The 15,000-nt window shown below is 43.4% G+C and overlaps 1 protein-coding gene across 1 annotated transcript in view; it reads left to right on the top strand.

Moving 5' to 3' along the window:
• The window catches only part of MEOX2 (mesenchyme homeobox 2), a 125,303-nt gene extending 119,664 nt beyond the window's left edge, over window positions 1–5,639 (top strand). The window contains exon 3 of the mRNA XM_075315725.1: window positions 1,803–5,639. Coding sequence (XP_075171840.1) covers window positions 1,803–2,027 — 225 coding nt within the window. The 3' untranslated portion in view covers window positions 2,028–5,639. The remainder of the gene's footprint in view (window positions 1–1,802) is intronic.
• The last annotated feature ends 9,361 nt before the right edge of the window (window positions 5,640–15,000 follow it).

Below are 15,000 nucleotides of genomic sequence, written 5' to 3'. Positions count from 1 at the left end.
CTATCTATTTCTCTACAGTGCCTTGCGAAAGTATTCGCCCCCCTTGAATTTTCAACCTTTTTCCACATTTCAGGCTTCAAACATAAAGATAAAATGTTAATGTTCTGGGGAAGAATCAACAACAAGTGACACAATTGTGAAGATGAAGGAAATTTATTGATTATTTTAAACTTTTATAAAAAATAAATAACTGAAACTTGGGGCGTGCAATATTATTCATCCCCTGTAAGTGAATACTTTGTAGCACCCCCTTTTGCTGCGATTACAGCTGCAGTCTCTTGGGGTATGTGTCTATCAGTTTTGCACATGGAGAGGCTGAAATTCTCGCCCATTCTTCCTGTGTAAACAGCTGGAGCTGAGTGAGGTTGGATGGAGGCGTTTGTGAACAGCAGTTTTCAGCTCTTTCCACAGATTCTCAATTGGGTTCAGGTCTGGACTGTGACTTGGCCATTCTAACACCCGGATACGGTTATTTGTTATACCATTCCATTGTAGATTTTGCTTTATGTTTGGGATCATTGTCTTGTTGGAAGACAAATCTCCGTCCCAGTCTCAGGTCTTTTGCAGACTCCAACAGGTTTTCTTCAAGAATGGTCCTGTATTTGGCTCCATCCATCTTCCCATCAATTCTAACCATCTTCCCTGTCCCTGCTCAAGAAAAGCAGGTCCAAACCATGATGCTGCCACCACCATGTTTGACAGTGGGGATGGTGTGTTCAGGGGGATGGGCTGTGTTGCTGTTACATATCGTTTGGCATTGTGCCCAAATAGTGTGATTTTGGTTTCATCTGAGCAGAGCACCTTCTTCCACATGTTTGGTGTCTCCAGGTGGATTTTGGCAAACTTTAAACGACACTTTTTCTGGATATCTTTGAGAAATGGCTTCTTCTTGCCACTCTTCCATAAAGGCCAGATTTGTGCAGTGTACGGCTGATTGTTGTCCTATGGTCAGACTCTCCCACCTCAGCTGTAGATCTCTGCAGATCATCCAGAGGGATCATGGGCCTCTTGGCTGCATCTCTGATCAGTCTTCTCCTTGTGTGAGATGATAGTTTGGATGGACGGCCGGGTCTTGGTAGATTTGCAGTGGTATGGTGCTCCTTCCATTTCAATATGATCGCTTGCACAGTGCTTCTTGGGATGTTTAAAGTTGTGGAAATCTTTTTGTAACCAAATCTGGCTTTAAACTTCTCCACAACAGTATCACGGACCTGCCTGTTGTGTTCCTTGGTCTTCATGATGCTCTCTGCGCTTTACACAGAACACTGAGACTATCACAGAGCAGGGGCATTTATACGGAGACTAGATTACACACAGGGGCTTATATTTATCATCATCAGTCATTTAGGACAACATCGGATCATTCAGAGATCCTCAATCAACTTCTGGAGTGAGTTTGCTGCACTGAAAGTAAAGAGGATGAATAATATTGCACGCCCCAATTTTCAGTTATTTATTTTTTTTAAAAGTTTAAAATAAGCAATACATTTCGTTCACCTTCACAATTGTGTCACTTGTTGTTGATTCTTCACCAGAACATTAACATTTTTATCTTTATGTTTGAAGCCTGAAATGTGGGAAAAGGTTGAAAAATTCAAGGGGGCTGAATACTTTTGCAAGGCACTCTATCTATCTAATCATCTTTCCATAACATTATCCATAAACAATAGTTTTTCCAGGTTCTGCACCAAGAGAACCCTGTAGTTTTTCATTAACAATAAGTTCTATGAGAGTCCCATTGTTGTCACTTTATTGCCTTCTACTTCATAAACTGATGATTTCTTCCTCCTCTTTATTTTTAGGTGAAGGTTTGGTTTCAGAATCGTAGGATGAAGTGGAAGCGAGTGAAGGGCGGTCAGCAGGGAGCCGCCGCGCGGGAAAAAGAACTGGTCAATGTCAAAAAAGGGACTTTACTACCTTCGGAGCTGTCGGGGATGGGAGCGGCGAACCTTCAGCACACGGTTGACTCGCTAGCCAATGACGACAGCCGCGACAGCGATCAGAGCTCGGAGCACGCTCACTTGTGATCGTCACGTGAAAAAGACTCTCCTACAGTTTCGTTCTCAGGAAAGAAAAGAACGTGGCATAAACTGGCTCTGTCGATACTTCAAGCCCAGAGATTCTCGGGAAATACACTTTTTATTTCAAAAGATTTTCAATTTTTAAGGGTTTTTCCAAAATTAGAAAAACAGCGCCTCACCTGGATGCAGGTTGTGAGTGGTATTGCAGCTTGGAGCTTTTCAATGAATTAGAGCTGAGCTGCAATGCCAGACATGACCTGTAGACAGATGTGGCGCTATTTTTGGAAGAAAAGAGACACATTTTTCTAATTTTTCGTGACCTCTTACGTACTATGATAATGAATGGTTCCGGGACAAGATGTAGGCAGCTGCCACCGTACAGTGAAGTATTCGTCCACAGCATCCTAAGATTTCCTCAACCAGTGGGAAAGTTTCAGTTTTCTGCCCTATCATAATATTCTGTGTCACTTATTGGTGCAGCCTCTCCGATACCCAACACCAGCTTTAACCTCCTTACTTACGCCCTTGGGGATTCCAATACCATAAAATGTGCAAAAGTGAAATGGAAAAGGGAGCAGAGAATAAGAACAGAAATGTAACTTGGCCTTTGGGTGATGCCTTAGTCTAAAATGTTGCTTTGGAAAGTGCCTTGACTTTTCCTTTACATCAATTTTGATAATTTTTCCACTTTTAAAGGGAATCTGTCGGCAGGTTTTCACTACCTCATCTGAGAGCAGCATGATGTCGGCCAAGAGATCCTGAATCCAACGATGTATCACTTAGATTACTGGGTGCAGCCGTTCTGACACAATCAGAATGTTTAGATTTAGCCTTGTAGTAGAGCTGAGCGAGCTGACTCCGCCCACACCAGGCTCTCTATAGAGATTGTACATAGACAGTGAGGTGTCGGATTGCCGTGGGCGTTACATTGTAGTCCTGCTGGTTAAACAAACTTTATAAATAAGCAACAGATCGGACCTTGACAAAACAGTCATCCCTGAATTCTCTGTGTTAACCCTTGCAGCATGCTGTCTTAAGATTACATAGGAAAAACCTGTTGACAGATTCCATCTAAGTGTATTAATGTGAAAGCCTTGAAGTTGATTTTTATGGTGTAATTCCACTGCTAAGTGGTCCCTTTTAGCGCTGGATAGGAACCCATGCGGTATCACATCAACCCTCTTAGCCAATCAGCAGCTCTCAAAAGAATCATGTGACATGCTACGATTTTATTTTTGCCCTAAGTTTAGTATTTGTCCTGAGAGCAAAAACCAAACCACAGACTGGCACATGCCAAAAAAAGGTTTACAGAAAATGGTCTATTGTGCCCAATTACCGGTAATGTATGGCACAAAAAGGTTGTTCAATGTTTAAAAAAAGGGTTTTGTAAAATTATCATAAAAGATGAGGTATACTCGCCTTACTGATCATCTGCAACTCCTCTTATAACATTAAGCGGGTTCTCTACCAATCTCTAGATAGTCTGCTCCAGAAGGACAGACATGTGACCACAGAAGCCAATCACCAGCTGCAGCTGTGGCACATTGGTCAACACCGTGGCTAGTGATTGGTTACAGAGGTCACATGCCAATCCAAGCAGTACAACAAGTAAAGGGAGTACGTCTGATACTTTTTATTTCAAATAAGATGGATGTTTTTTTAAAAAAATGTTTTTAAAGGGATGAACAACCCCTTTAAGGTGGCCATATACTAGAGATTTTGGACAGTTTTAACCATTTTCCCTCAATCATGGGGACATTTTAGTATCACAAACTAATGTGCCAGATGCCAACAGATGAAAAGTGATCTTGTATGTTGGATGTTTTTTGTCATTGTTGGATCTTGTCATGGAAAAGTTATTTATACTGATCTACAGATTTAAATCCCATGACTGGAAACCTCAGACCACTGAACGTATGGACCAGTTGCTTTTCCGATTTGTTCCTTTAATCAACCTTAACTGGCCAACAATGAACTATTTGCTAAATAATTGGATATCCATTATTCCTAACAAACGTCCAGATCACATGATCCTGTTAAAAGCTACTGATTGGCTGAGAGGGATCACATTATGCATCATGTGATTCCCACCAAATAGGAAGTGCTCTCTTTTAAAGGGAACCTGTCACCAGTGTTTTGCCCTATAGGCTGCGACCACCACCAGTGGGCTCTTATATACAGCATTCTAACATGCTGTATATAAGAGCCCAGGCCTCTGTGTAGAACATAAAAAACACTTTATAATACTCACCTAAACGGTCGCTGCGGTGGATGTGGCTCAAATGGGTGTCTTCTTTCTCCGGAGCTGGCGCCTCCTCTTTCGGCCATCTTGGTCCTCCATCTTCTGAAGCCATGGTGTTATGATCCGGAACCATGGAAGACCACCACAATCATTGGCAAAAGGTGACAAGAGCATTGGCAACTAATCTGGCCGCCATCCCCTTACTAACCATCAACACTAGAAGTAGCCGAGGGGTGAACTAACATCCTATGCACCGCGAACCCAGCCGGAGAACTAACTATCCTAAAGGTAGGAAAGATGAATAACTCTCTGCCTCAGAAAATAGACAAGAATAGCAACCCCCCCACATTCAAAGACTGCAGTGATATAGGAAAACACAAGACAGAGATAGATGACAGGATTAGCAAAAGGTGAGGCCCCCACTGACTAAAATAGGAAAGGACAGGAAAGGGACTGATGGTCGCCAGAGAAAAACCCTGCAAAATACCAACTTCCTGATAGTACAAAAAGGCCCTCAGATCGCTCGATCTGAACTCCGTCCTATACCAGGTGCCCTTGTCATACCAATGAACAGAAAACAAGAATTATAACAAAGTCAACAAGCCACAAACACATGGACTCAAAGGAGCTATACTCCACACAGAACTGCAGGGAGTTCCTCAACAATCCACTAAGGGGGAAAATCCCTGCAAGCGAATAAACTGACTACAACCGCAGCAAATGACAAACCCAGATAAACAAAAGAACCAGACAATAAATAAAGAGCAAGCACTTATCTGGGGTAGATGTGGTGTGGAGCAGAATGAAGCAGGCTGGTGATACAAAGAACAACTGACATCCGGCAACAGCCTGCAATCAGACCAGGATTTAAATAAGCAGAGAGTTAGCAAAGGAAATGCCCATTGCACAACACACCTGGTCCAAGTCCAAACCATTCCTGGCCACCAGAGGGAGCCTCCCAGCAGCCAAGACATAACTAACATTCACAACACCACAGTGGCCACAGCTTATAGGGCAAAAAAACGTTTGACAGGTTCCGTTTAAGGGGAATCCACCACCCTTTTGAGTTTTTTGAGTTTTTTAGTATGGGCATACAGGTGGCATACATCTGAAATTAGTCATACCTGTATGCTCCCTGGCTGATGGCTTGTTCCGTAAAATTCATCTTTTATAGCTTTGATCTTCCAGGCTATGGGGCATGCACTGCCTGGAAGATAAGCCAGCCTCCAGTCTTCAATATATAAGATTCCGCCTCCCCTTCTCTTCAGTCTGCCTTTGACGACAGGTGTGCAGCCAAAAATCCTGTGCCTGTGGTTTCTGCCTGCTGTCCCTCCACTGTATGGTTTCGCCCTTCCGTCAGCACTATCTTCAATTTTGGTGTGCACATGCACTGGAGAGTCACTGTAACTTCCGGTCCCAGTGATCTCTGGTGCACAGTAAAGGAGAATTCCCAACTTGTTTGTCTGCGGGCAGGGAGGAAGTAAGTGGGAAATTCACCTTTACTTTGTGCCAGAGATCATTGGGACTGAAAGTTACAGTGACTCTCCAGCGCATGCGCACACCAAAATTAAAGACAGTGCCCACAGAAGGGAAGAACCACGCAGAGGAGAAACAGTCAGAATGCGCGGGTGCAGGATTTCTAGCCGCACACCTGACGTCAAAGGAACACTAAAGAGAAGGGGAGGAGAACTCTCGTATAATGAAGACGGAATACAGTCTGATCTTCCGGGCAGTGCACGCCCCATAGCCTGGAAGATCAAAGCTATAAAGGATGATTTTTACTCAGCAAGCCATCATCCAGGAGACATACTGTTATGGCTAATTTCAGATGTATGCTACCTGTATTCTCACACTGAAGAGAAGAGGAGGAGAAATCTCTTATAATGAAGACCGGAGGCAGTCTGATCTTCCGGGCAGCGCACGCCCCATAGCCTGGAAGATCAAAGCTATAAAAGATGATTTTTACTCAGCAAGCCATCATCCAGGAGACATACAGGAATGACTAATATCAGCTGTATACAATCTGTATGCTCACACTAATAACTCAAAAAGCTCAAAAGCGTGGCAGATTCCCCTTAAGGCCATGTGTGCACTAGAAATTGACTTTTTCTTAAGGAAAATCCGGACCTTCTGAAAGAATCCTGCACCTGCGGTAAAACGCCGCACCAAAACCGCAACGAAATCCGCATGCGGTTTTACCACGGCTTGATGCATTTTGGTGTGTTTTTGGTGCGGATTTGCCGTGGATTTTTAACATTAATTAGTGGCAAATCCGCAGGTACCTGCGGAAAAGAAGTGACATGCTCAATAATTCTGCAGCGGGAAAATCCGCAGGTATAAAAAAACGCAGTGTGCGTACATCATTTTTTAAAACCCATAGGATTTGCTGGGGAATGACTGCAGCAATGTTAGACCCATTTTCTGCAGCAAATCCGCGGCAAAATCTGCGGTAAATCTGCAGCGTGCGCACAGGGCCTAAAAGAGAGCAGTCTGATCTTCCAGGTACGCCCCATAGCCATAGCCAAATCTATAAAGGGTGATTTTTGCTCAGCAAGCCATCATCGAGGAGGCGTACAGGTATGATTAATTGCAGCTGTATACACCTTGTATGCCCATATTAACAACTCTAAAAGATCAGGGTGGTATTTTCTCTTGATGTCCTTTGATTTGTCACTTTGGGGAACTGTTTCGTGGGAAGAATTATACACCCTGGTAAAACTCCACTAGGTTTCATACAAATTTTTCTTATTTGTAAAAGTTTTTCTTTATTATTGAGACAGGCTCCTTATAAAATCTAAAATCTTACGATTTTTTTTAAAAAAATGTAAAAAGCAAAAAATTAGGGAATCGAAAAGTAATGCAACCATAGAGATCATATAGATCTGAAACGGATGGACCCTACATTGCCAAATCACCTTGTCCCGGAAATCACGGATGATGAATTTAGTGTGGAACATTCCAATACTGTAAAATATTTTCATGATGACGACTATGGGCTGGAAATCTAGCTTTGTATTGCACTGACGTTAACGCAAATTTCCCATAGTGTTCAACAACCTTTGTTATGGTATGAATGTGTAAAACATTTGATTAACATGAAGCTATTGAAATTATTATACATTTTTTTTCAAGGAAGAATTTTTTTTTAAAATTCTAAAGAATATGTACAAAGCTACATTCAAGGGTTGTGTACTTTCAGCAGCCTCTGCATTCATAGAAGATATGGGGATGCAAATGTATCACTTATACTATAAGGTCGCAGTAATTGAACCCTTGCCGATCAAGTGGTTATAAATCTATTGATATAACTTGACTGCTGATGGTCCCAAGGAAAAAGCAGAGGCAAGTGTGTTGTCTCTTTAATTAAAATTTGTTTACTGTGATTTATATAATGAGGCAGTAATATTAACGGCACTTTTCTTGATATTTAATGAGTTTTAGTCAATGACTAAATAACTTATGAGAATTTTTTAAAGTTGATAAGGAAACATACCAGGCAAAAAAAAAAAAAAGATGATTTATATTTTACTCAAGACGGTCTCTAAAGTTTACATTTTGATATGCTTTAGTTATGCAATTTTTTTAACTTGCTGATTTCATAGGAAAAAAAGCCTAATTTTTTCCACAAAAACAGACAAAGTTTTGGGAAAAAAGAAAGTATAGGAACATTTTTGAACTGAACCTCACATTTGGAAATTTTTTCAGTTACCTTTTAAATGGTCAAAATAAGAAACACTGCTATAAACAAAAACAGTAAAAAATAGAAAAATCCTTAGCTCTGTAAATACATGAGTTACAATTTTCTTCCGTTAATCTGCTCCTCACAGGATGACGGAATGGATTATTTTACGCAATTTTGGATCACCCCTTGTAAAGGTTTTTGAAATTTTCCTACCGGACTCAACCAAAAAAATTGATAATTGAACAATATCCAATCAAAGTCATGAAGACAACAATGATATGAGGACAAATTTGATATTTAACGGGGTTTTCACATTCGGGCAACCTGACAATTTTTCTGCACTATACTCCCCTCCTTAACAAATAAGGTAACTCATACGAATAGTTATTATTGGTCAACATTGTCAAACATACAATCGTCCTCATAACCACATGGGTCCCTTGTTAACTCAATTCTTTTTAAGTATCTACTTTGGTTGTCTAAATCAGTGCAAATTTAGGGTAAGATGGACTCTACTTTTGCTTTGCACTTAAATATAGTTACAATATTTCGTAAATAATTCAAGAGATTCAACATTGATGTCAAAACCCCCAACTAGATGATTTTTGATCACAATGGTTTATTCTTCAGTGATTTTTTAGGATTTAGATTATTAAGACTTTAATTTCAATTTAAAGGATTAAACCAGGGCTAATATATTGATGACGTATCCATACAATAGGTCATTAATATCAGTTTGGGGGTGTTGCGACACCCATTGCGGTACCAACACCAAGAAATTATTATCCAAGTCTATGAACACCAGAAGAACATAGAGTACAAAGCCAATCAAAAATACATAAAAAATACAATTTCAATGAACATTAAATGTTTGGAAGATTTTTTTTTTAAACATGGTTTCTTAACATTTTTCCCCATTTTTTACATACAATTTAATGCTAAATGTATTATTGTTAATTAAGTAAAAGTCAATGGATTTTGTAGTGACTATTCTCGGGTACTACGGCTTAACTGATTGAAGTGAATGGGAGCTAAGGTGCAGTTCCCAAAAGGGCCACTACAAATTATATGGCGCTGTGGTGTTGCAGCTCCATAAAATACATAGCATCTGGTTCAAATTTGTCAATGGGAATGGCAGGTGTAGTCACCACTGATCTGATATTGATGATCTATCAATAATTCCAAATCCTGGAAACTATGTTAACACATTTTATTGGATTTTATCTATTAAGATCCTTCAATGGAAATTTCCTGAGAATTTAGGAACACCCCTTTATGTGAATGGAGATCATAAATGTCCTGCTCTCTATATTGGGACACTTCCACACATACATTTGGTAGTAAGAAATATCTTGATTTGCAAGAATGTTTTGAAATGGTATATGTGATGGTTGCACCATCGTCACCATCACACACTTTCCAATTTTAATTCCAAAAATGTCTGCTAAAACCATAGTAAAAATTTAGGGACCTTCTTTAGAAGTCACGGACTTTGGTTGGTAATCCTGGTTTCCAGGCAGTGAAATACTTGGTTTACATAAAGGAAACAATATGGCAACCTTTCATGGACTTGAGCTGGCCGAGGTTGCACTTTGGCTGTGTGTATATATACGTATGCTTTAGAAACTGACTCTCATTTACCAAGAACATGGACAAAACAAGAAATAGCAAAATATTGTTTGTACTTTGTAAAAATGTTCAATAAAAACATAATTTTTAATTAGACTGGAACGCTCTTCGTCTTTTGTTCTATACACATAGAAAAAGTTGAACTTAAAGAGTCTCCTTTATTTTATTTCTTTTTTTCAAGAATTAATAGTACATGTGAAAATAAGAAACTTTGTAATATATCTTACTAGAGAATTACACTTATTTTTCGTCCTCAACTGATCATTAATTCTCAAAAAATTTCCATTCTCTGGTTAATTGTGTCGTCAGTGAATACAAATTGTCTGATGACTGGAATGATGACAGTTGGTGCTCATAAAGTTTTATAGAAAACTGTAACAGTCATTCCAGCTGAACTTGCCGCAAAATTTCTGTAACTGTCAATAGCTCCTCCCTATTCCCTCTCCATAGAATTTTACAAGCACCAACTATTACCGTATGTTTCGGATTATAAGACGCACTTTTCCTCCCAAAACGTTGGGAGAAAAATGAGGGGAGGGTCTTAAAATCTGAATGTAGCTTACTGGGGGGTTGTGCAGAGGGGTTAAAGGATGCAGGGGTAATACTATGTGGTGTGCTGCCGACGCTGCTAGTCTGTGCGATGCTGTTCTGCGCATCGGGCGACGTCGCTCCACTCTGTGCACGGCTGCTTCGTTCTGCTCGGCTGCTCCGTTCTGCTCGGCGCTCGACTGCTCCGTTCTGCTCGGCGCTCGACTGCTCCGTTCTGCTCAGCGCTTGACTGCTCCGTTCTGCTCGGCGCTCGACTGCTCCGTTCTGCTCGGAGCGCGACTGCTCCGTTCTGCTCGGCGCTCGACTGCTCCGTTCTGCTCGGCGCTTGACTGCTCTGTTCTGTTCGGCGCTTGACTGCTCTGTTCTGCTCGACGCTTGACTGCTCTGTTCTGCTCGGCACTTGACTGCTCTGTTCTGCTCGGCGCTTGACTGCTCCGTTAGGCTCGGCACTTGACTGCTCTGTTCTGCTCTGCGCTCGACTGCTCCATTCTGCTTGGTGCTCGACTGCTCCATTCTGCTCAGCGCTCGACTGCTCCGTTCTGCTCGACGCTTGACTGCTCCGTTCTGCTCGGCGCTTGACTGCTCCATTCTGCTCGGCGGGCGGCTGCTCTGTGCGGCGTGTGGTCATTCTGTAGATGTCAGGGGTCAGGGTTTCAAATAATGGTGTCTAGGGTTAGCGCGTGCGCAGATGGAGCTCTCAGCTCATGCTCTCATCTGCGCACGCGCCGACTCCGACCGCCATTATTTGAAGCGCTCACCGCCGACCGCCAACATCTTTAGAACAGCTGGTGACTCACCGCCCCCCCCGCACACACCAGATGCGTCACTGGCCCCGCACAGAGCAGAGCGGCGTCACAGGTCCTGCACAGAGCAGAGCGGCGTCACCGGTCCTGCACAGAGCAGAGCGGCGTCACCGGTCCTGCACAGAGCAGAGCGGCGCCACTGACCCCGCACAGAGCAGCACCCGCAGTGAGCATCTGTGCCCCCCTCTATACTACTCGCAGTATTTCAGTACTCCAGTACTGCCCCGGCCTCCTGTGACCCCCACTCCACTGCTGTCCGCTCTCCCTGGTAAGACACAACCAGATTATAAAACGGACCCCATATTTTTTTTTTTTACCTTTTTTCCCCCTCCAAATAATTTGGGGTGTGTCTTATAATTCGGTGCGTCTTATAAAACGAAAAATACGGTATCTCCTATCGCTTCAGTAATGGAAAAGTCTGTCTTCACTGAATACAGCTTTTAGCCATGAATTGATGGTGAAAGATCAATCCAAACATGGCTGTTAGAGGCAGATGCTAGGTGATTGAACTGTGCCGCCCCGGTAGATCTCTGATGTCACGGTGGAGGGTCAAAGTGGCGATGTGGCCATACCGGGCGTGTGTGACAGGCTTTTGTGATGGGGGTTAAAATTAATATTAAAAAGGGAGAGAAATATAATAAAATAAATAAATAAAGAGTTTTTGACGCCAGTTGGGATGTTCGGCTTTGGTATGGCCGGACACTGCTGAAGATCCCCAGGAGTTAGGTGGTAATGCGCAGTGCCAGAGGTTGTCCTCTCACCCCCCAGCAAGGACTGGTCTTGGGGATGTTGTGGTAGTGATGGCGCAGCAGAGAATAATTCAGCCAAAGACAGGACACAAAGCTTTTACTTTTTACGGAACCTCTGCAGAACAGTCCGGACATTATTTACATCCTTCACAATGATGGTGGTCTGATCTTCCCTAATGAGAGTTTGGCTTCTCTGCTGTGTGGTGTTCATGTATTCCTCCTGCCGCTACTTCCCTACCTGGGAAAAGGTGTCTTGAAGTCCTGGGATTTTCAAGACAAGAAAACCCTGGAACTTTAATCCCTTCCAATGAGCAGGTGACTTGAATTCTGAGGGAAAACTCAATGTTTCTTCTAGAAGTTTCCAGACTCAATCATGTCACTGAGCTCCTGGGCAATCTCTCTTTATGAAAAGGATAATAGCAGTCTCTCAGTTTGCCACTGACTTTGAAAGTCCAGGTGGCCTAGGGACTGATACCCTAACAAGTGTAGCTGACCCCTACAGAGGTTTCAACATTTAATTCAGGACAGGACTATCTCCATGTTACACTCTTCACTTCACCTCACACACTAACTCCAACTTCAACTACCACACTGAATTTATCTCACACCTAAGCTCCTCCATCTCTCCTTCTAGGGCGCGCACACAAGCTCCTCCACCTCTCCTTCTAGGGCGCGCACACACAAGCTGCTCCACCTCTCCTTCTAGGGCGCACACACACAAGCTCCTCCACCTCTCCTTCTAGGGCACACACATACAAGCTCCTCCACCTCTCCATCTAGGGCACACACATACAAGCTCCTCCACCTCTCCTTCTAGGGTGTGCACACACAAGCTCCTCCACCTCTCCTTCTAGGGCACACACACACAAGCTCCTCCACCTCTCCTTCTAGGTCACACACACAAGCTCCTCCACCTCTCCTTCTAGGGCACACACACACAAGCTCCTCCACCTCTCCTTCTAGGGCGTACACACAAGCTCCTCCACCTCTCCTTCTAGGGTGCGCACACACAAGCTCCTCCACCTCTCCTTCTAGGGTGCATAGATACAATCTCCTCCACCTCTCCTTCTAGGGCGCACACATACAAGCTCCTCCACCTCTCCTTCTAGGGTGCGCACACACAAGCTCCTCCACCTCTCCTTCTAGGGTGCGCACACGTAAGCTCCTCCACCTCTCCTTCTAGGGCATGCACACACAAGCTCCTCCATGTCTCCTTCTAGGGTGCGCACACGTAAGCTCCTCCACCTCTCTTTCTAGGGTGTGCACACACAAGTTCCTCCACCTCTCCTTCTAGGGTGCGCACACACAAGCTCCTCCACCTCTCCTTCTAGGGTGCGCACACACAATCTCCTCCACCTCTCCTTCTAGGGCGCGCACACACAAACTCCTCCACCTCTCCTTCTAGGGTGCATACATACAATCTCCTCCACCTCTCCTTCTAGGGCACACACACACAAGCTCCTCCACCTCTCCTTCTAGGGTGCGCACACACAAGCTCCTCCACCTCTCCTTCTAGGGTGCATACATACAATCTCCTCCACCTCTCCTTCTAGGGTGCATACATACAAGCTCCTCCACCTCTCCTTCTAGGGTGCGCACACACAAGCTCCTCCACCTCTCCTTCTAGGGTGCGCACACGCAAGCTCCTGCACCTCCCTTTCTAGGGTGTGCACACACAAACTTCTCCACCTCACCTTCTAGGGTGCGCACACACAAGCTCCTCCACCTCTCCTTCTAGGGTGCGCACACACAAACTCCCCTCCACCTCTCCTTCTAGGGTGCACACACACAAGCTCCTCCACCTCTCCTTCTAGGGTGCACACACACAAGCTCCTCCACCTCTCCTTCTAGGGTGCATACATACAAGCTCCTCCACCTCTCCTTCTAGGGTGTGCACACACAAGCTCCTCCATCTCTCCTTCTAGGGTGCGCACACGCAAGCTCCTGCACCTCTCTTTCTAGGGTGTGCACACACAAACTTCTCCACCTCTCCTTCTAGGGTGCGCACACAAAAGCTCCTCCACCTCTCCTTATAGGTTGCATGCCTTGTTATCAGCTCTGGTGAACAGCCCCAGTAAGGGAGTGTGTGAAAATGTGTGTATGTGGTGAACAGCCCCAGTAATGGAATGTGGGTAAATGTGTGTACGTGGTGAACTGCCCCAGTAAGGGAGTATGGGCAAATGTGTGTATGTGGTGAAAGGCAGTGTCATGGCATATAACCAAAATATACATCATAGGTAGTGAAGGGGTTGAACAACAGTTACTCTTTAAAAAGGACTTTTTATTCCACCTCTCCGTTGTAGACACATCACCTGTTAAAATATTTGGCACCAAAACTGATAATTTGTAACTCCAAGTGGGCATTAACAGAGAGATTTCACTGGGGGCGTGTACTTTCTCCTCTCTCTAATGCTGACCAATCATAAGCAAGCAACAACACACTGGGGAAGAAGAACACGCCCCCCTACAATAGCTCAGAAAAAGGCTCAATGTGAGACATAATGACACAGTCACTCATCTCACTGCAGAGTGGTAAGTGCTGGAGAACAGCAGACCTGAGCGTGACTAACCGACAGCTTTCACCTCTTATCTCCAGAAGTCAGTGTAGTGCGAGAGCCACTACTGCAGAAGTTGGGTCTCATTACAAACACGCCCCCAAAGACAGAAGTACACGCCCCAGTGAAATCTCTCTGCTAAAGACTTAAAAAAACAACAACCTAACTTTGATTGCTAATATCTTCCCAACAGGAAGGCAAAATAAATAACAAGAAAAATGCTCTTTTTCTGCTCTGCATCATGGGTCCAGTTAAACATGATAAAATTGGTGAAAGGTCCTCTTAAAGGGATACTCTAAGAGAAAAGTCATGCACATTCTTAATCTCATCATAGTGAAAATAGATGGAAAAAACAAAACCAAAAATACATTATTGATTTGTCAACTGTCTCAAATTTAATTTCTGTCAAATATTTTTAGGAATTGACAAGACCAGATGAATTCAAACAATTTACAATTCAACCTGACCTCGGGCAAAGGTGGTTGGGTTCCCCCATAATGTTTTGCTGCTGTCACATCACGTGGTTCAATTAAGCCAAAAAGAAAGGACTATCATGTATAAAAGCCGAGGCAGGGAATGCAGCAGCCATTCATTTGCATTTTTTTTCAAGCCTCTTTTAATTTTTAGTCTTGGGATGTTTGTTTACATTTTGTGCACCAAATTGTTAAAAATGGTGCTTGTTGTTTATGAATTCTGTGCAAAGGTTTTTTTTTTACTCTTTTTTGTGATGTTTTTAACACAAAAAGTCACAAGGTCCATTAAAATGTTTC

This window comes from Anomaloglossus baeobatrachus, chromosome 6 (assembly GCF_048569485.1).
Source record: "Anomaloglossus baeobatrachus isolate aAnoBae1 chromosome 6, aAnoBae1.hap1, whole genome shotgun sequence".
Taxonomy (NCBI): domain Eukaryota; kingdom Metazoa; phylum Chordata; class Amphibia; order Anura; family Aromobatidae; genus Anomaloglossus; species Anomaloglossus baeobatrachus.
The sequence above is the reverse complement of the archived record's forward strand: the minus strand, read 5'-3'. Positions and strand labels throughout refer to the sequence as shown.